The sequence below is a fragment of the Uloborus diversus genome, chromosome 2 (assembly GCF_026930045.1).
Source record: "Uloborus diversus isolate 005 chromosome 2, Udiv.v.3.1, whole genome shotgun sequence".
Taxonomy (NCBI): Eukaryota; Metazoa; Arthropoda; class Arachnida; order Araneae; family Uloboridae; genus Uloborus; species Uloborus diversus.
Window position 1 is genome coordinate 144,285,144 of NC_072732.1, and position 22,169 is coordinate 144,307,312.

Below are 22,169 nucleotides of genomic sequence, written 5' to 3' on the forward strand. Positions count from 1 at the left end.
CATCCCATTTTATTCAATAATGGGGGACTGTTTAAACTCGTTCCCAATCAAGAATACTGGCTGTCATCCTTCCTCCTTCTCGCTTCACGACAAGGGAAGTGTTTCTTTGTCCAATTGACATGTGTTTTAAGATAAGTCTAACTCTTCTCTTCCAGCCATATAAACATTAAGTTAGCCCTGTATTTTATAATCTTCCACTCAAATTCAAGTTCTTAATAGTGCTTTTACATTTTGAATTTAGAATTCGCATGTACGGTAGAGAGCCACAAATCCGCTTCAATTTTTTTTCCTCTGCGAATTTGTTTTTTTATTTCAGTCTTTAATAATCTAAATTGCGATTAATTGCTGAAAGTTAGGTTTTGCGCATAATACGTTCTGTTTTATTATTATGGCTTAAACGCAAGGCAAGCATTTTTTGGTCCAAAAAATGCGTTGTATTTTTACTCAATATGCTTCATATTTTCTACTACTGAAAAAATAATAAGAAATATCGAAAACCGAAAGCAGATTCTAAAAGATTACTGCAGACTTATAGCAAATGCTAATATTTCGCGTGACACATGGCATCAAAGAAACGCAAAAGTATTTTTGAAAAATACAAAGAATTAAGCATGTAAAAGCCAAAAGTGGATGATTTTGGACATTTCAATTGAAAATAAATGACTTAACTATTGAAAATAAATACCAAGTGCTTTCAAACCCAGGAATAACAGTATAAATCCTACAACTACATCCAGAGCTTGATTACTGAATAGGCCATGGCTAAAATTGTAAGGTTTAACCACATTGGGGCCCCAAAAGAGCATTTGGCCTAGGGCTCCCAGACTATATCCACTAATGCTTTGAGACAATATCATGCCCTTTTTTAGGGGAAACTCTGTTTATATGAAAGGGAAATGCACTGAAGTTTTACACTGAAAACAGGATGAATTTCCCTTTGACAGAGATGGAAAATACTCATGTCTAAAAAATAAATTAGAGATGATACATGGCCAGTAGGGTATTTTATTTAGCCAGTGATTATTTTTAGGTCTACATAAGTTTGGTTTAATATTTAAAAAAGAACATATACAGCACAAAATTAATTTCAATCTATATTATAACAATAACATCTCACTCTCAAAAACAGTAACAGGTTATTGAGCAGCAGATCAATTTCAGTCAAACTTGAAAGTTATAAACAAAAATTTCAATAAGCAAAACTACATCAAGAGAAATACCTTTGTAGATGTAAATAAATATGTTTTAAAAAAGTTCAAACAGTGGCCTCAGTTTCATTATTTGTAGCATCCAGAGAACAGTCCTTCACTTCAATCAAATAATACTCTTTGCCATCATGTCCCAAATTTTGAATATCTTCCATAGAGTATGCCGATCCTATGACAGTAAGATTTCCATCCGCATCAGGTTCACCAACCATCAAAGTTTCAGCTTCTACACCATCATATGCTAAACTGTCACTGCCGCTATATTCACCAACTGAAACTTCAGTATCTAACAAGTCATTACTGTCTTCATCATCTATTTCGTCGTTATCATGCAACAAGTATATAGGATCAACATGTGTGTCAGAATTGATTGGATTGGTCTCTTTGTACGAATCAGAATGTGTACGTAAATGACGACGGTAGCTACCGATCTGCAGAAATTTTTTGCCACATATATCACAAGTATGAGGCGTGTATCCAGTGTGAACAATTAAATGATTTTCGAAATTTCCCAAGCGCTTAAACCGACGTCCACACACATCACAAACATGAGATTCATCATCACTATGAGAAACTAAATGTTGTTTTAAGCTAGCCTCCCTAGCAAAGCCTTTATTACATAAATGACACTCAAACGATCTATCAGAAGAATGAATTAATGCATGTTTTTCTAAATTTGCCGCTTTGTGAAATATTTTATCACAAAAGTCACAGGGAAACACATTTTTTTGAGTATGCTTCAAAAGGTGCTTTTCAAGTGTAGTTTTTCCAACATAGGTTTTACCACAATATTGGCAGGCATGGTCCCTTTCTGCTTCGTGTGTTTGCAAGTGACGTCTCAAATTGCTCATTTGATTGCACCCCTGCCCACAAATCTCGCACCGAAACGGACTTTGCTTAGTATGAGCTAAAACATGAAGCTTTAGATGATGAGAACGATTGAATGTACGTTCACAAATATAACATTTAAATGGACGTTTGTCAGCAGGCTTATGGATGATAAGGTGTTGTCTCAACTGATTTCCTTTCTTAAACCTTTTTCCACATATTTTACATCCATGTGGTCGTTCGTGCAACATCTCATAAGACATCTGTTCATCCATTTTGATGTTTCAATACCTGTAAAGGTTATCTAGTTAAACGAAATACTGTGTTCGCTCCGTTTCTCAAATAATGACGAAGAAACCAAGCATATGCAATAGAAAGAAATTAAACAAGCAACACAACTCCGGGCATAAATCTCCAGCACGGGAATATTTCAATCTATTTGCTTAGTCGTTTTTTTTTTCCGAGTGGCCTTTCTTCCTGGCTTACAACTGCATTTAGAAAACAGCATATACCCTTCAGTGACTCAACTATTCAATACAAACTGATTCTAAGAAAATCGTAACATATCACTACGAAAGTTCACAAATTCAGACCCTTTTTTTTCTTTCATGAACAAGGAACTAAGCAAATTTGTAACACATGCAGAAGAAATTTTAAAAATATTTATGTTCGTGTATGTTGCCATATACTGGAACATAAGCACGTTGAGCATTACGTCACAAAGTCGAAAAATGTCTTCTGCGCAGCTCCAGAGCGCGAAACTCTCGTTACTCAAACTCTGCGCGAAGCCTTGCGCAAGTTTCAAGCAACTTGAGCAAACTATTTTTCGATGTTAAAAAAAAGAAACAAAGTTTTTGGGGGATGAATATTTGCTCTTTGCCAGTTCTAGTAAAAATTTATTTCAGTGCTGTTGCTAAGATTTTATATAACTGGGACCGTACTTAAGTAAATTTCAAAAATTTTTATCCCAAGCGTGGCAATAGCGAGAATGTCGTTCAAAATGGAAATTGCTATTGTTTTGATCATGTGCAAAACATTAATTTTTTTTAGTACACATTAAGTTTTTTGTGATTTTATCGAAAACATTTAACTGCGATTCCCAATTAAATCGTTATAAGTTTGAATGTTCATTCCTCCTTTTTCAATAATGTAATTGTTGCACCTCGAGGCGTTTTTGTAGGTCTCCATTACTATGAATATAAATTGACTTTCAAGAAAATAATTTAATTCGCAATGGATTTGTTTAAACAGTTTTTTTTTAATTCAGGCACCATTAGATTACTTTTTGAACTTTTAAAGCTTCGCAAAAAAATTAGTCAAATTGCGAGGTTTCAATAGTATGTTACTTATTTCCTTTATAGTTTAATCAATTTAAAGTCTTCAATTGAAAACATTTTGCACATTCGCTTTGCATATAGAATTAGCAATGCCGGATCAAGTTATAGTGCTGCCCTCATTTTTTATGCAGTGTACCAAAATTACCGTAAAATGTAAAGTATCGTTTTTTAACATTTTAAGAAAATTAAATACAAAAATTATCATTAATAATGTATAGAAGTTAGCGTTTCTCGTGAAAGGGGTGCTTATAACAGTTATAAACTCCTTCCAGTCCCAGATAAAATAGACTAATGCTGTTAGCAGTAAATTTTCAAAGTTTGCTGACATTTTCCTTAAAAATTTCTTCTATCTGCCACATGTCTTTATTTTGTTAATCATGTGGCAGTAACTTGTATGAAACTGACTCATTTATTAATCATGACTCATTAGCCTAACTGGTGTCATAGTAGTGGCTCTTCAAGTTGCATATAACTATATTTTTGCTGTTTGCAGCCCCAGAATATAAAATTATGTGTCCCAATTAAAGAAAACTACTTAGTCATTACCTGATGATAAAAAATAAATTACATTTAAAGTAAAATTATTTTATGTGAATTTTTCTTTAGCAATCGATTTTTTCCAGTATATTTTTGAATACTTTTCATTTCAAAGAAGTTTTTATTTTTCGTATATTACGTTCAATTCTAAATTTTTTTTATGTACTTAAAAACTGAACTACACTCCTCCCCCCACCCCCGCTTCTCTTTTTATTTTTTAAATTTTTGTCTTGAGAACCTTTGTATCTTTTAGTTCACCCCTGGTTTTTATAAATTTATTTTTTCCAATGAGAGGGAGTGTAGTCATACTATCACCCACTCGTGCTCTCTGGAATATAAAATCTGACTACAAATTAAAATGTTTATTTTTATTGAGCTACGTATGCATAACGTATATAAAGAAAATATGAATCAACTAAATGTAAATAAAAATAGACCTGGTTATGATAGTCTTTTGTTCGTAATTTATTAATTTTTCTGTAGTTCTTTGTAAAGCATCGATGCATCCAGAATCACTCAAGTCCCTCACTCGATTAGATTTTTCTTCACTGACAAATCAGAAAGATCATTTACTATTGCATAGGAACAGCTCATAATTTTCAATGTGGGAATTTTTGGTTGTGTTTCATCAATGTCAGTATACACTTTGGTTTCATTCCTCTTTCACTTCAAAAAGTTCTTCCAGTGAGCTCTGAATTGTGTGAGTTAAACGACTATACTTCTGGAAAGAGCTTTGGAAATGATCGCAAAAAATCCACCAGTTGTTCAAGCTTGCTTATTAGCAAGCCAAAATACAGTTTATTACATGTTATCTGCCACCTCAGAAGTTAGGATTTTTAAAGAGGGGGCGATTTTATGTTTGCAATGCAGCATTCGCATAAAATCAAAACTCGTACACAAAAGGAAACAGGCGTAAAATCTGAAACCATGTATAATCAAATCCTTATAAAATGAAGGTATAATATAGTCTATATGTTCTATTTAAAGCTGTTTAGAAACTAACAAAAACTTAAAAGAGGATGTCACTCCTAACAAGTAATTTGGGTGATAAGGAACTAGTACTCTTGTTTCCCTATATTTGAAAAAATAATAAACTAAGAGCCTTTTCTGCTAATTCGTAGATTCTGCTAAATCGCTATTTTCAATCTTGAAATTTGCATAATTCTGCATAAAACATTCAATTTTTACGTTTCTTAGCTATTACATGTATGTGCTTCAAAATGTCTCAGTGACTTCACAAGAGAACCTTTTGATTTTATGTAAATTGTCCTACCAATACAACTAAATCTTGCGAAATTGAGGCCGGAAAACTGAATCCTCTTCTGTAACAACCAACTTCGCATATAAAAAGAAAAGTAAAAGGTTCAGCTGAGAGGTAATGAAAAATAAAAATAACCAAAAGCTGTGTAACTTTATTTCTGCTGGTCTCTGAAAATGGCTATACTGATAATGCTAAACTATTCTGGGTTTTATGTGAAACTTTTTCAAAAGGATATGTTTTTTTACAAACAGATAAAAATCATTTATCTACAAGACTCACACAATCTTTTTACCAAGATATTTTTTTTTTTTATGTCTGTCAAAAGTCCTTCTGGCATTGTTTTTGTTCTGTCTTACTGTCCTTTGTGAGAGATGTCCGATCATGAGTATCGTTGGTCAAATGTTTTCTCATGGCAGTCGAAGACTAGAGCTGCTGACGTTCTTCTTGGAAAATCTGCTAGAAGTGGTTGACGCATGAATAGTCTCATCACATGAAGTTGGAAGATCTTGCCCCTACTGATCTAAAGATTCAAAACATAAAAACACTAAAACAGGTTTTTTTTTGCAACAATCTATGCTAGATCGTACTATTATATAAATGGTTTATTTATTTATTTATTTATTTTTTTGTAACAGTTGTTGTGGGTTAGCTAGTACACTATGTGCTCATGGTGGTTTTGTGAATTTTAGCCCAAAATCAATAAAGTTATTTATAGAAATATAAATGGTATTACCCTCCTCTTATCTATATATCATCTCTGTGTCTATGTACATATTTATACACATATATGTATAATGTTTATGTGAATATTTACTATGAATGAACTCACTGTCAGTTGAGTTTTCTTGTATTTCTTATTTATATGTATTGTATATAGATTTATGTTTATCTTTTTTAGAGCAATCATCAGGTTTTGTTAGAAAGAAAATTATTGGAACTGATGGAGCTGAAGTGAAACAATACATGTGCAAAAAATGCTCCTATGTTTGTCCAAATCTTACTCATATGCGCCGTCACCTGGTTACTCATACAAAGACTCGTGAATTTAAATGCTATGTTTGTTGTAAATGCTTTGCTCAAAAATGTAGTTTACGTTTACATCAAAAAAAAGTTCACGGCTTGAACACTTTTAATGATGATGTTTCAGAAAAGTAAACTAAAATGTAGTGCATGTATAATCAGGGGTCTGTCCAGGATTTTTCATAGAGTCCGTTTTTTGTGAAAAATCAAATAATTTTGTGAAAAATGAATTAATTTTGTGAAAAATCAAATAAATTCGCAAAAAAAAAAAAAAAAAAAATTGTTAAAACGAGTTTAGAGATGGCACAAACTGCATCAATTAAACTTAAGGTTGAGTGTTTTTCTCTTCTATGTTGAGAAAATCATTCTGAGGTGTTTCTCTGATATTTGCCGGGGGGGGGGGGCATCGCTCTCTCAAGTATCAATATTTATCTACCATTCTACATTATGTTAAATTATACTAAAAATATTTCTGTGCAGTATTTAAAATAATTGTAACAAAATATTAAAATTCAAAATAGGGTTCAGTATTTAACTTTTTGACCCAAGACACTCTTAAGAAGCATAGAATTTCGTTTAAAACTTATAAATTCCGTGATTTTAATAAAAATAAAAAGATATTTTAATTGTTTACCTCTTAACAAAGCGTAATCATCATCAAAAATTCGAAAAATCGGATTCCCATAGTGGATGCAAAGAGATCACAATTCTCCAAGTGAAGGCACCAAAAGTATAAAAACGGCTTGTAAAAGAAATATTTTTGATAAAATTATTTTAAAATTGTATTTTAGAGTCCTATGATAAACATTTCATTAATATTTGTGGACACAGTTGACGCAAAAAATAAAAATAAATAAAATAAACCATCTATTCAGCATTTTAATTTTTGACTCATAACAGAAAATGGAATTTTGCTTTAAAAACTTGAAAAGAGAGTTCTAACAGAAATAAAGAGACTTTTCATTTATTTGCATCCTAATAAAACGAAGCTAGCTTGAAAAAAGAACAAAATATGATTCTCATATCGGATGTTAAAAGATTGCATTTTTCAAAATGTAGACATTTAAAGAAAAAAAAAAACGGAAATTAAAAGAGTTTATTTAAACTTAATCATCCTTGTTAGCATCAAAAAATCAAAACCCATATAATTTTCTCCCAAAATAACAATTAAACATCGCACCGCACCCACCGTAAAAACGCAAATATTGACAAGCTGGTAAATGAGAATATTTTCTAATCAAGTCATTATAAAGGTTCAACGATAGACGCTAAGTGGTGATAATTTTGAAGTTGGTAACCCTTTCTGAAGCAATCATATTTTTTCCCCACCCATATCCTCCCTTTCTCCTATCCCTTTGCAGTTCTAAGTTCATTTCGCAGATATATATTATTATTGTTTATTAAATCATGATCGGAGAGAAAAAGTGCTTACCAATGCCTTTTCAGAAAAGTTTACAACAACATCGCTGCTAAATAGATGTGATAAAACAAACAACCATTATATTTATTAGGCAGTAGCAATTATTTATCCCTTGCAGGAGCATAGCAAGAGCGCCGATTTTTTTTTCTTTCCAAAATTAACCGATTTTGTATAAGCTGATCCCTCTAATTTGACTTACAAAAAGGTTCCAAAAGTTATCGGTTTATACACAGAAATACGCGTTATTTTGCTTTCAGATTTGCTCTTTCAATAAACAATTTGTTAAAGATCTGATCTTGTTTATCAGAATTTTGTGAAGGGTCCGTTTTGTTTGATCAGGATTTCGTGAAAGGACTGTTTTGGTTGATCGGATTTTTGTGAAGGGTCCGTTAACGGACCCAAATATCCTCTGGCCAGACCCCTGATAATGTTTTCTTACAATATGAAAAATACTCTTTTTTTTCTTCTAAATATTATTCAAAGTGGGGGGGGGGGGGGGAGGGGATATGGAATTTGTTGTTAAAAGGAGTGAAAGTTAAGGTGACAAATTTTGTCTATATTGGCCTTAGGTTTAAAAAATGATCTTTTAATCATAAATATAATAGATTTTTGCTTATAATAATTTTTGCTAACAAGGTTTATCAAAATATGTAATGTTACGTGTATACTTTCTTCATTTCAAAAATTACCGAGAACAGGGTTTGCTGATATATATCAATTGATATATATCTGATATTTCATGTAACGGCAGCAGTGAGAGACAAGGGTCCAGTAACAGACAGTAATAAGTTTCAATTTAAATAATAAGAATTTTAGGCAGGTAAAACTGATGTTGCTGTGACCCATGAATACAGGGCAACCATCTGGTGATATCAGGGCGGAATTTTATGAGCCAGTTGGTATTTACAAGTCAGTGGTGGAAGGTTATGAACAACTACCACCAGGGTCTTCCGATGTTTCATGTTCATTTGAATTTATTAAGGCTTTAGTTCTGAAAAAGAACTTTTGCCTCATTTTTGAACAGTAAATGGGAAATCTGTCCATTACTCATCCTATCTGTTACTGGGGGTTAGACCTTTTTTCGAAATTGAGCAAATAAAAAAGAATTCCAGAAGAAAGATCCAGAAGCAACCAAATGTTAGATGAGATGTGATTGCATTTGAGACAAAAATAGTTAAAAAAGTCTAAATACATTAAAAGGCTCGAAAAATTGAGTTAACTTAAGAGCGATGTCTTAAGCATGTCTGTTATGAAAATTTTGATGTTGTAAAATTTACGTTTATATTTATATATATTGGATTTTGACATGTGCATATTTCAGGTGTAACATATAGTTAATAGTGCCCTTTAATAAGCTTTTTACTTTTTACTACATTAAACTTATTTAAATATATATGTATTGCTTGACACAAAGTAAATAAACAAAGATCAAATCCATAACAAATTTGTATATTTCTTCTTAATATGTTCAATATATATATTATTTCAAATTATGTAATTCTTAGTGAGGTATATTGCAAATGTGATATTGATATTTAAAATAAATGAATAATGTTTTCAATACAATTTACACAAAATCTATGCTTTAAAAGCCACTTTTTAAATTTTTAAACTAAAATCACAGTTCATGAAATACACTGCCGGCTCAGTCAATTCCAGCCGAGCACGAAACTGCAGTCCTCGGCTGGAATTGACTGAGCCGGCGGTGTATTTCTGCCTTAGCCCTGGCTATAGGGCGGTAACTTACTGAATAAAATCACAATTGTTGCAAATGCAAGTCATCATGTATTAGCATGGCATACCCTGTACCTCCATTCTAAAATCTTTATACAACAGAAAAATTAAAGAATTTTAAGAACTTAAGGTTACTTTAAATATGAAAAAATTTAAGTGTTTTCATGATAAATGTATTGTTATGATACTTGATGCTGTTCATGGTAAAACTGCTTGTGTACACGGTAATGTAGATTTTGTTTATAAATAAACTGGAATGTCCGTAGTGATTTTGAGAACTTTTTAATGAGTACACATTGTGTCCATTATAAAAAATCAACTTTACTAATTAGTAGTTAATATTTAAACTGTCAGTTTTTTTTTTTCCAGAGTGTAGTAATGCATTTGCATGTAGATTTTCGAACTATAAAAAAAATGGTAGCATATGAGTTTGACCGAGATCAGTGTACCTGTCTTGTTCAGTTTTGGGCCATTCCATATGGTAATACGGGACATTTCTCAGTATTTTGTATTGTAAATACAAATAAAACTAACTAGAAATTTTATTTTTGATAGCAACAGTAAGAATTTGTCATAAGAATTCTTTAGAACATTAAGCTTATTATTTTTAAATAAAATAATTAATGAATATGCAGCATCGCCGTGTACTAGGGAGGTCTTAGGGTTCCCCCCCCCCTTAAAAAAAGTTTGGTTTGACACTTAAATCTTTGTTTATGTTTAAAAATTTTCAAAAAATATTGTTTCAAAACCCAAAGGTCTTTCATTTATATTAATTTGCATAAAACACTTTCATAATAGATAACCCGGTGACTTGAACTAGCACAAATAGTGCAAAGTTCCGTATGAAAGTTTTTAAACCCTCCCCAAAATTATTTTCTGGTTACGGCTCTGATATGCAATAAAATGCTGGTCATGGAAAGGGACTTGTATGGGTCCCGTTTTGTTACTGGCATTTTATTGCATGTCGTTCAGTTAGTTTCTTCAAACTTCTAACTTTTATGTTCTTATGACAAATCTTTACTGTTGCTATCAAAACAAAATTTCTTGCTTGTATTATTTGTATTTATGAAACAAAATCTTGTGACAAGACTACTTAAAACGTCCCGCTCCATCACATGGAATGGCCCTTTTAATATACTGGTACGTTTCTGAATGACAAATTAAATCTGTACAAAAATGAGATTCAGCAAATACAACTTAACTTGTAGTCTTTTTCTTTTAGCTAAGCTCACATGCTATGAATTACTTTTTAGTTTGTCAGTTAACATGAAAGGCTGAGAGAAATCAAATGACAAAACTCGGTATTCGCTATAGTTAAGCCTATCATGTAATGTATGTTCATCTTCCTATTGCAATGAAAATTTCATCAGATAAGTTACATTTCCCTTTTCTTAATATATATATATATATATATTTAAATTCTTTGATACTTGCAACTGTTGACAATTATTTCCTCTCCTTTATTTCTCCCTTTTTTAGTTTTTTCAGCTTAAATTATTTAACATTCTGTTAAAAAATATTAATAAACAGTTCTTTCATCAAAGATAGTCCCATTTATAAAAGTAATGAAGCTGTTTTGAAAACTGGACAAATATTGATCAAACACATTTTTTCAATTGCTTTAAATTTGATAGTTACAGTTTTAATTGAATCATCGTATCATTTTTGTTTACTTGTTTATGGATTACTTGTATGGCAAAATGGTTATTTGACTTGTAAGTTTCAGTTTTTTGAACTTTTCCAAAATCTAGTACATTATTTGAAGTAGTGTTGGTTTTGTGATAGTGCTTTCAAATTTGATCTGATTATTCATACATTGAATAATTCAAGCACTTTGAAGAAAAGGGGTGTAAGTGCCAAAATTAATATTTTGAAGATAACAAGTGCAAATGTTATATAAAACTCTGATATATTTTGGAGTAACAGATAAAACTAGTATCACTCTAAGGGGCTGCTGTAACCCATGGTTTAGAAAAAAAAATTCAAAAAAATCCTATGTACATTTTGAATTTTGCATGTGTTTTTTATGTGACTTTAAAAAGTTCATTTACATCCCTTTGCTTCTCACTGCTTCAGTTATGTTTCTTTTCTATCTGAACTTGTATGAGATTTTTATTTGAAATTGGAATTTTGAAAGCTGATCTTTTATTGCTTGCTATTTTATGTGCAGTAAACTCCTGATTATTCGCAAAATAGGTTAGCAAACTAACCGTGGATAAGGAAACTTTGCAGATAATCCACAAAAACAGGTTAAAAACGATACTAGTGTGCAGTAGCTGAAAAATATCCACAACTCTTGCATACATATATATATATAAAATATAGCGAAAAACAATAACAGTATTTGAAAAAAAAATTATGTGAGAGTTTAAAAAAGGATTGCTCATTATTGCAAGTGAATTGCATGCAAATGCCAGCAAATTGTGCTAACATATTAACTGAAACAGTTCAAGTTGGGTACACCAAAAGCATACAGGGAGGAGTGGGGAATTTCGTCCAGCAAAACTGGTCTGGTCATTCGTTTACCTAACGTAAGTAGTTTAGATCTAAAAATCGGGTTTCTGTGACCTTGGAAGGGTTGATGTTATCAGAAGGGAGAGGGAAAAAGAAACAGGAATGTCTAAAAAAAGATTTTGTACTTTTAAGTTAAAATGGGCACAATTTTAATGCCTCCACAGTTTTTTTTTTTTTTAAAATAAAAATTGCTGCTAACCAGGAATTTACTGTATCTGTTTTTAGACTCAATGATTTTTATTTGCATATTATATTCATGTATAATATTTTTATTTTCAGTAATATTGAATTCCTCAAGCACCTCTTATACCCTTCAAAAATTAAAACTTCTTTATAATGGAAAAGATTGTATAGTTTACTGCTGCAACTTTTGTCCTTACAAGACTCCTAGAGGAGCTGACATGAACCGCCATCAGGTTAAACATACTGGAGCTCGACCATTCAAGTGCACCATTTGTGGGAAAGGTTTTTCGCAGAAGCCTAGTTTACGCTTGCATCTGAAAACACTTCATTCTTCTTACCAACGTCAACATGAGCATGACTGATTTAACATTAGCAATTTGTTTTCTCTTCAAGAATATGTAACATACTTGAATCTATCTTTTTGTAATAAGTGTGTGTTCTTGCTATGCTTTATTTATTTATTTTTTAATTTAAACTTTATTTACTATTATATACTCCTAATTTGAAAACCTAAAATCAGTGTTTTATTTCTTAAATTCAAATATATGTAAGATTCAGAACTATTGTTCAATAATCTGCATGTAGGATACGATACAACTACAATTGTAAACAAACAATAATAAGCAAAAATTGTATAGGAACATATGACCGAAAATTCAAAAATTTCACTGGAATATGCTGATGCATCATATGCACACAAAGCCAGAAACTGATGATCAGGCCTATCAAATTTCATTTCTCCCCAGGAAGGGGGGGGGGGGACGCAAAGGATACCTACTTGATACCAGAGAAGAAGTCCCATCCAAAACTAAACGAACCTACTTTCCTGTATACTAACATTGTTTATCTATTATATAATCAATGTACTCTAAATTAGCTACGATGGCAAATTATGTCAAACATTCCTTTTCAAAATTTTAAGCTGATTTCTAGAAACAAAATATGCCAGGCTCATCTGATGAAATAAATATGTAAAAAATAAATAAAGAATGAAGAAAAGTTGTAGAAACTTTTAAACAATCTCAGTTCATATATTTTTTCCCATAAAAAAAGGTATGATCACTTTCAAAAAAAAAAAAAAAACAAACAAACAAAGAATTAAACAATGAAAAGCTCAACAAAAGAAATTTTATGTTAAAACAGTAAGGACTCCAAATTTCCATTTATTTCCTGTGCCCAAAAAAAGGATTAAAACTTAAGAATGAAAATAAAACAAATGAACTGAAAATAAAACCAGGGCTGCGGAGTTGGGAGTTGTGTGTGAAGGCTTTCATTTCAAGAGTCAGAGTCGGTCATTTTCCAAAGTCCACAACTTGGCCAGTTCTTGTGTTGTCAGAGTCGTACTGATATTGGGGCAGAGGAAGTAAAGTCAGGGCTGGGGGAAGTCATTTTCCTTCCGACTTCAACGGGCCTGGTAGAAACAAGGCCTGTAGAGTTTGAGTCTGACAGATTTTGCGATAAAGGAGTCTTAGTTGGTCATTTTTCCACCAAATCTGTATTTCTACCAAAGCTGCGGAATCGGAGTTGGACTGATTATGGGGTAAGAGGAGTCAAAATCGAAGGCCCTTAAATTGTTGGAGTCGAGAGTTCATCATTATTTTCCTACCGACTCCACAACCCTGGTGAAAAAATTTTATTCAGTTATATTTATCTTGCACTCAAAAGTTATTAAGGGTATGACAGACACACTTTTCCCCCTCCATCTTCCCCACCTCAAAATCCTATTTTTTAATCTTTAATTTTTCAATATTTAATTTTTTTTAAACTTTTGTATTGTTTTTAATGATATTTTTGAGAGGCATTCATTCTTTCATGATTTTTTTGTTTAATCTTTTACTTTTATGTAAAAGTAGGTTAAAAATTGAACGAAAGAAGCCACAGGACTAAGTGGTCAACAATTTTTTACAATTGCCACTTTTTTTCTGCACTCGCCACATGGTGAGTAGACATTTCCTGGCCTAAAAAAAAAAGCTAAATAAAATTATTTATGAAGCCCTTCAGAGTCCCTATTGATGAAGCTCTTGAAGAGTATACAGCTGGAGCTTTTTGACTTGCAGACCTCTGACATATACAAGACAAGTTTCAGAGAATTAGGTTGAGACTTTTAGAGTTGTACAAATTCTTACCTCCAGGTTTTATTGACTTTTATAAGGAAAATACAAGCATGTGTGTTAAAATGTTCAGTAGCACATAATCTGTGAACAAACTTTTTCTATCATAAGCATTAACAAACATTTGCAATCAATACTAGAAATTTCGACAAACAACAATGAACCCAATGTGTGAAAATTAGCTGATGAAATTCAGTCAGTCATCCCATATCATCATGTCATTTAATGTTGGTATAATATTTAGTCAATGGATAGAACGTTGTCTTTGTACTGAAATGGTTTTGGTTAGATAACTTTCTAAGCCTATATTTTGCTAAAATTACATTATGAATTTAATTCTGTATTATTGATTTTTAACATTTCTTTAGTTTGTTGTCTAAATGTTTGAGGCTTTTTTATCTTTATTATTATGGTAATGAATTTTATTTTTTTATTTCTATGATATTTTTATTTCTAATCATTTTGTTATTATAGAAAATTATAAGTCATATACACCATATGTATTTTACATTATTTTTTTAAAATGTCTTCTATTTTTTCCCCTTTAAAATAATATTTTAGTTTTGCATCATTGGGTTTAATAAAAATGTTTTGACATGCTTAAATTTATAAAACTTGCAAAAATATTTTATATGTGTAATCTTTTTTTAACTCATGCGAAATTTTGAGACTCTAATGGCTAAGCAGCTGTTCAAGAAGGTTTTATTGCATCAAAAGCTCAAAATGTGTTCTGCTTTGAAAATGATTTCCTTTTTTACTCTAAATTATGTGTAAAAAATATTTTTGCAGTTAAATGTTTTAATAAGGTAAATCATGATAAGGTAAATCAATATTTTAGTTTATCTTCTTACTGCAGCAATAAGACCTTTTGGTTTCATGTGGTTAATAAATGTTTACCTTGATTATCTCAAAACTTTTCTTTATGGACTTATCCCACTTTAGTTCTGAAAGCATCATGAACTTCTAACATTTCCTTGTCAGATAAACTGATTTTTGAGTAATCACGATTGCTTATTGTTCTCACTTGACAGTTTTGAATTCCTATGATTTTATTTTCCCCTGCCTTCCTTTGCAGCACCACCATTGGCCAGCCGCCTCACGATGCTGCTCCTGTAGCGAAAACCGTCTCCAGGTTGCGTCACTTACTCACATACACCTACACACTAACAGATACACACACGCATACATACAGACAACTACCCACACATACACATACCCCCCCACACACAAACACACATGCCTACACATATACACATACAAACAAACATATACCCCCCCCCCAAACAGACACACACTCGTGATTGCAAAAACATAATTTGAATTCAAGGTGTCAAAGTTAAAATTATTTTTTATTTATTTATTTTTTTTAATTTATTTTTTTCTGTTTGCTGGCTTATTTCAAAAATGCTTGCTATTTTAGAAAATAGTTTAATTTTCTGCCAAAGAAAAATCTTATATGTTTTCATGTTGATACATATATATATATATATATATATATATATATATATATATATATATATATATATATATATATATATATATATATATATATATATATATATATATATATTTCTGCATTTAATCTATAGTGAAAAATAATTTTCTTTGTCCTCATGATATTAAAGTGAGTCACTTTAAAATATGGATTTTTTTTTTAAAGATTAAAGCCTTGCTGTTTTTTTTTTCTTTTTATATATTTTCTTAATTTATATGTTTCATAAAGGCATTTAAAAGAATTTTTAATTCTCTTAGAAATAATGATATGAATAAGACTTTTGTTATTTGATTTTTAATGTATTGTAATTTTATTGGATTCTATTTCTTTCCCTTTTTTCTTCCATTTAAAAACTTAGTCATGATGTTAGTTTTAATTATTTGAAAATAGATTTGTTCCTTTGAACAATTATGTTTTTTTAAAGTATTTTTTAAAGCTATATATGTTTCCTTTTTTTCATTTTGCAGTGAAATTGTCATCGGATGAAAGTTTTATGCATAAGAAGATAACAATAATAGCCGATAAAGGCCAAGTTAACCTGTATTGTTGCCAAATATGTTCTTATCGCACAGCAAATAGCGGACACATGCGTAGCCATATTGTGACACACACGGGAGCTCGCCCATTTATGTGCAACATTTGCCAGAAAGGCTTTTCTCAAAAGAGTAGTTTACGAGTACATCAAAGAACTATTCATTCTTTACGCCTATCAGCTGTGTGAATGTACATATTTTGTTTTTTGTAAAACTGGTTCATATGTCTTAATTTTAAAAATGCCAATGAAATCATTTGATTAAAACAAAAGTCATCCAGAAAATAATGGTCATTTAGATATACAAGTAGAAATATAGAATATCAAATGGGGAAAAAAAAATTCTTTTCATACCTGAAACATCCCTTATTTTTGTACATAATTTTGTTGTCCGGGAATAAGTTTTTCATTTTGTTTCATTGTGACTTTTCTCAAATATCAGACTTCTATTTTTTTAAAATTTAATTTCATCAATTTTCTTTTTCTTTTTTGTAATCTTAAAACACGCACCAGCAAGGTAAGTGCATTTTGTAAAGCGCGCTACTTCCAACCACTGCACTAGACCTTGATCCTAGTGATTTCCACCCTTTTCATGATAGGCATGAGTTTTTTGATAGTAAAAGTTTTGAAGTGAATTGAATACAATAATCCACTTGGCTTAGTGAACTGAAGGCAAGTTTCTGAAGTTTATGACTGGATACGACGAATGATTAAATGTAGTAGGTGATTGATTGTGTAGAAAAGTGAAAGAATCTTCAGGTATGTAACAAACTTGTTTTTCCCCTGTTTTTTGTAAAATGGCTTTTATGTTTTGTATAACCCTTCTGTTTTTCATTAAATTATGAGAATGTTACAAAAATGCATTGCTTTACACCATATAATTTGTCTAGCTTGTTGAAAATTATCAAGTGTAACAATTTAAAAAGTGATTTATTTGCATTTATGCATAAGTCTTAGTGAATATACTTATCTGATTGATTTAGTTGTTTTACTGAACATGTTCCTATTTCTGTATTTTTTAATGTTCTAAGAGATCTTGGCTTCAATTAATGTTTTTTTTGTGTACCTGCTGCATGCCATAAAAACATTTTGTCTGATGAAAAGAAAAATGAGAATAAATCATATGATTCCAAAAATGTCCTTCTTGCTTGTACATTGAATTTTAATAAAAGAAATGTTTTAAATGAATTAGTTCATCATTTAAAAATAATTGTTTCACATCAATTTTTTTTAAACAAGATGAGTTTGTCAAAAAAATTTTAAGCAGTTCTTAAATTCAATTTTCAAAATTGATATTTAAAATTAGGATGTTTTAAACATTTTATATTTAATCACATAATAACCTAGATTTAACATTAAATCTATGAAAATAAGTTTCCTTTTCTTATTAAATAGTTTCAAAGAAAGTTAATCACATAAAAGGGTTTATAACTGCTAAATTTCTTAAGAAACAAATCCAAGTTCTTTATTTGAAAGTATTTCTTAAATTATTAACTTTGCACATATCCTCCCCCCTCCACCTTTTTTTTAATTTTTATTTTTCTTTCCTTTTTTTTTTCATTTAAGCCTGTATGAACATTATTCCCATTACATTTTATAAGATAAATAGTTTTGTGTATTATACCCTGAAATGCTGATTAAGAAAACTAATTGAATATTTTTAAGTAACAAATATATTTTTTAGTAACCCAAAGTTTGAAGTCATTCAAGTTGAGCATTGGCTTTAGAAGATCTATCAATTACCTTATTCAGAATGTGATTCATTTATGAAAGTATAAAAAAATGATTATGAATGAATAAATTATTATTATTAATTATTTTAATATTTATTTCTTAATAATTCCTAAACCAGAATTTAAGTGATAAAAACTTGTTATATTTTTAACTATTTTCATTTTATTTCACTAATAGAATTTTCCCCCATGCAGTGCTTCATACATCCGGTGACAATTTCTTCATTCAGAAAGTAAAAATACATCCTGAAAAAGCTGTTGTGAATGTATACTGCTGCTTATTATGTCCGTACAAAACTCCAAATGTTGGGCATATGCGTTATCATGAAGTTAAACATACTGGAGCTCGGCCTTTCGAATGCAATATCTGTCAGAAATCTTTCACAAGGAAGACCAGTTTACAAGTACATTTAAGAACAATTCATACTAATTATCTTGACGTGCTTAAGTAATTGGTAATAATGATTTAAATATTACTTGATATTTTATTTTTGCTTTGTTGACTATAAACGAAATTAAAAATGTGTTGCTGGATTAATTCATTCAAGTTTTACTTAGCATATTATGGTTAAAAGGGAAAAAAAAAATATTTTAATGGAGAAATATCCTAGATTTTAAGTTTAATAAAGTAGTTAATGTTAATAATGAAGTAAATTATAATTTTATAAAGATTCAGGTCTTGAATTTCAATAAGAATGTAATTTCATATTATAATATAGTGTGCCCACTTTTTTCTAAAAAATCTGGGACGCCGGAAGAAACTGGACAAAATTGGACGAAATGAAAAATCAACTGATTATCCATACATAAATTTATTGTTATGGTGTAATAAAATTAATATATAATTCTAATACATTATATATTATGAATTAATCATTTAATTTAAATAGAATGATTGTTAACTTTAGAATTTGGTAAATCCAAAAAATTTTTTAATTATACATTGGTGCAACTAATTTTAGATCATAATTTATTTCAAAGTAATAAAATTTAACAATGTGAATGAGATATTGGGCGTGATTACACTATTATGTATTTCAATAAAGAAAATTAAACTCAGTGGAAAAGTCAAATGATATGCTTGGAGACATACATACAAAATGAAGATTTATAGACTAAAAACATTTTATTACTGTAATATTTTTCGAATTTTATTGATGTTACCCCACAGGGTCATTCCATGTCAGTTCAACCACACCCCAACACCCATCATCTCAGATTTCAATGAAACTTTGTATACTTCTATGTTTCATAGTCCTAAGTAACCTCCTAAAGTATTTCTTCTCTATTAAAAATAGTTTTTATTTTATGACCCTTCAAAGTTTTGAGATTTTGCGTTAGTTGTCATTCACAGTTCTCTCAGAATGAACTGCAGCTGTTTGCAAAAAAAATTATTTCTCAACAACTAAAGATAAAAAGTTTTAGAAAATTTTCACATTATACATTAAGACTTCAAGCATTTTAGAAAAAAATATATCAAAAATCTAAATTTATATTTAGCAATTAAAAAAAATTAACAAACTGAAAATTAAAAAAAAATTTCAATAAAAAAATGATTTTCAAAATTTTAATTTTTTGGCATGAGGGTCTAAATTAAAATAATTTATATATTTTTTAAAATGATCAGTAATATGTGTGCTAACATATAAAAGGAAAATCTTTAGGGGACTTTGAGGGATTCTGCCCCTTTGCCCCCCTCCCCCACCTTATTTTGGTAAAAGAAAAAAAAATCGATCACAATCTTACAAACTAAGCTAATTACTAATAGCATCAAAGAAAATTTGAATAATGACAGACATTGGTGTTTAAACCCAAATTTAAACATTTTAATGCTCAATATTTTTTTGAATTGAAAGTAGTTAATTAAATTAATAATAAACAATAAAAACAGCTTATCACGAAATTAGAAATTTTCCTACAACAATTTATGCATACTAAAAATTATTGTTTAACTTAAGACAACATAGAAATTTAAAAAAAATCATCTAATTTTAATTTATAACTAGGCAATTAATACAAAGCATTACAAATCCTATAAATACCAGCTCATAGTTCTTAAATTCCTTCTACCTTATGTCTGTTTTCCTACTAAGAAGATTAGAAAAAACGTATGTCATTCTAATTGTTGTGTTGTGTGTAATCAGATCTAGGCCAAATACAAGTAAAAATTTGATATCTGTCCAGTAATGATTTCTCTAAGCAACTGGGCAAAGAACAGACTAAAAGACAAATTCGAAGCTAGACACTTCTAGTTCGTAGAGCTTTTAACTTGTTTCATTAATCTAATGCAATATCAAACTGAAACATGGATTTGTTTTCAACTTATCAAACAGATTACCCTAGAAGAGTTTAGGTTTAACTCAGCAATTTATTGGGTATGAGTTTGAAATGATTACCATTGCTCAAAATGTTTAGAATTAAGGCTTTGCAACAATCTCATTTGACTCCAAAACTGTGTTTTGTTATCTTGAGTGTTTCTGTGATCATAAATAGATTCTAATAACTTGGCATTTAAGCAAATTACTAGTAATTTACTGGTAATTTTCTTAGATGTTTTGTTTTCTTATTAATATATTGACCTGTCACTTCCCTAACTTTATGGTTGCTTTACTAGCCCACAACAAGGAACAGCTGCTATTAGATGACAGCTGATCAGTAAGCTGTATGGTAGCTGTATTTATAGTTAGTTGCTTATATTATGAATGAGATTGTTAACTGCTTTTTGTTTATAAGACACTTTTTCTCCTTGTTTCCTCTTTCAACTGCTGCATTAGTTTTATCAAGGGTGGTATGTTGTTTAAAGCCACTTTTTATTTTATACAAATGATTTATAAACATTCTATTCTAAATATTCCTGTTTAAATACAGTGAAACTTCAGTAACTGGACACACACTGATAACCCCAGTAACTGGGCATTTATTTTTCTTAGGGTTGGCCCAATGCCAAATTCAATGGCTGAAAATCTATCTAACTTGACACACATTTGTGAGAACCCCCTATCAGTCTACACCCAATTGCTATTCTAGTTCAATTTTTGCTACCAACATTCTTTCATTTAAACTTTTTCTCAGAGTTTTAGGGAATTTCTTTTAGAGAATTCTATCTTTTATCCAGGGGAGTAAGCAACCACTCTGAGCTGTTAGTGCAATTCTAAAAGGATAGGATAAAATATACCAAACTGTAGAGAAAGAAGGCACTATTATACCTGTATTCTAAACAAGTGTGAGCAGGACCTTTTATCTTTAACTGACATGACTAACAAGAAGCTTTTTATCTCTTTTTAACAATTATGTATTTATTCTTCACAATATATTCAAATATATTATTGATTTTTATTATATACTTTTCAAAGAAAGAAAATGAAAAGAATAGAAAATTCCTTTACAGGAATTAGTTTTCATAATGTTAAGCATTAGTAAGTAAGTGATACACACAGAAACTCTTTAGGAATTAAAATTTTGGAACCCCAGTAAGTTGATATCCACTTAAGTCGAAATTTTTTCATGTTTCCTTGGTTTGTCGAGTTATGGAGGTTCCATTGTAGTTTGAATTAGCACATTTCATACCAATTTCTTTTCTCTATCTGTTTATTGCACTTAATTGCATTGCACTAGTGTACACCCCCAAAATCAGTTGAGGAAAAGATGCAAGTTATGTCGTTATGTTGAGGGGGGGGGGGGATCCGGACAAATATTATTTTTTTTCCCTTGCAAATACTAATTTGGTTTCTTATTCTCATTAAAAATATATATAAAAATCCATTGAATATGAGAGATGCAATTTATTTCCTCATTTGCTATGAAGGGAGGGGGGGGGGGGAAGGTAATTTACTTTATTTAGAACATATTATTACTAAGCAATCAGGCTATTAACTTTTAAGGGGTGTTAACTGTAATTTCAAGAAACGAAAAGGATGAATTTCTTGCTGTACAGCAGTAACACTAAAATGAAAAACAGTTCCACTATAGCAATTTTTCTCAAACATAAGGGTGGAGGTGGGAGGAGGGGGTCCTGAAAGTGCTAGAAACTTCATGATTTTGAATTTGTGTTAAGACTTATTTCTTGTTTTAAGCTGTCTTAACTAAAATGCAGTAATCTGCATGCAGATATTGTTGTCTGTAACTTTTAAATTTCATGATATCTTATTTTCAGAATGTCTATATTTTAAACAATTTTTAACTATTTCAAATTAAAAAAAAGCTTGAATATTAAATTTATATGTCTGACTTCAATATTAAACACACTTTATATTTAA

At 30.3% G+C, this 22,169-nt stretch overlaps 1 protein-coding gene across 1 annotated transcript; it reads right to left on the minus strand.

Annotated features, from left to right (window-relative positions):
• Window positions 1-1,004: 1,004 nt before the first annotated feature.
• On the minus strand, window positions 1,005-2,704 carry LOC129217387 (zinc finger protein 92-like). Its single transcript, XM_054851682.1, has one exon. The coding sequence runs from the start codon at window positions 2,309-2,311 to the stop codon at window positions 1,256-1,258; it is 1,056 nt and encodes a 351-aa protein (XP_054707657.1). The 5' UTR covers window positions 2,312-2,704; the 3' UTR covers window positions 1,005-1,255.
• Window positions 2,705-22,169: the final 19,465 nt, after the last annotated feature.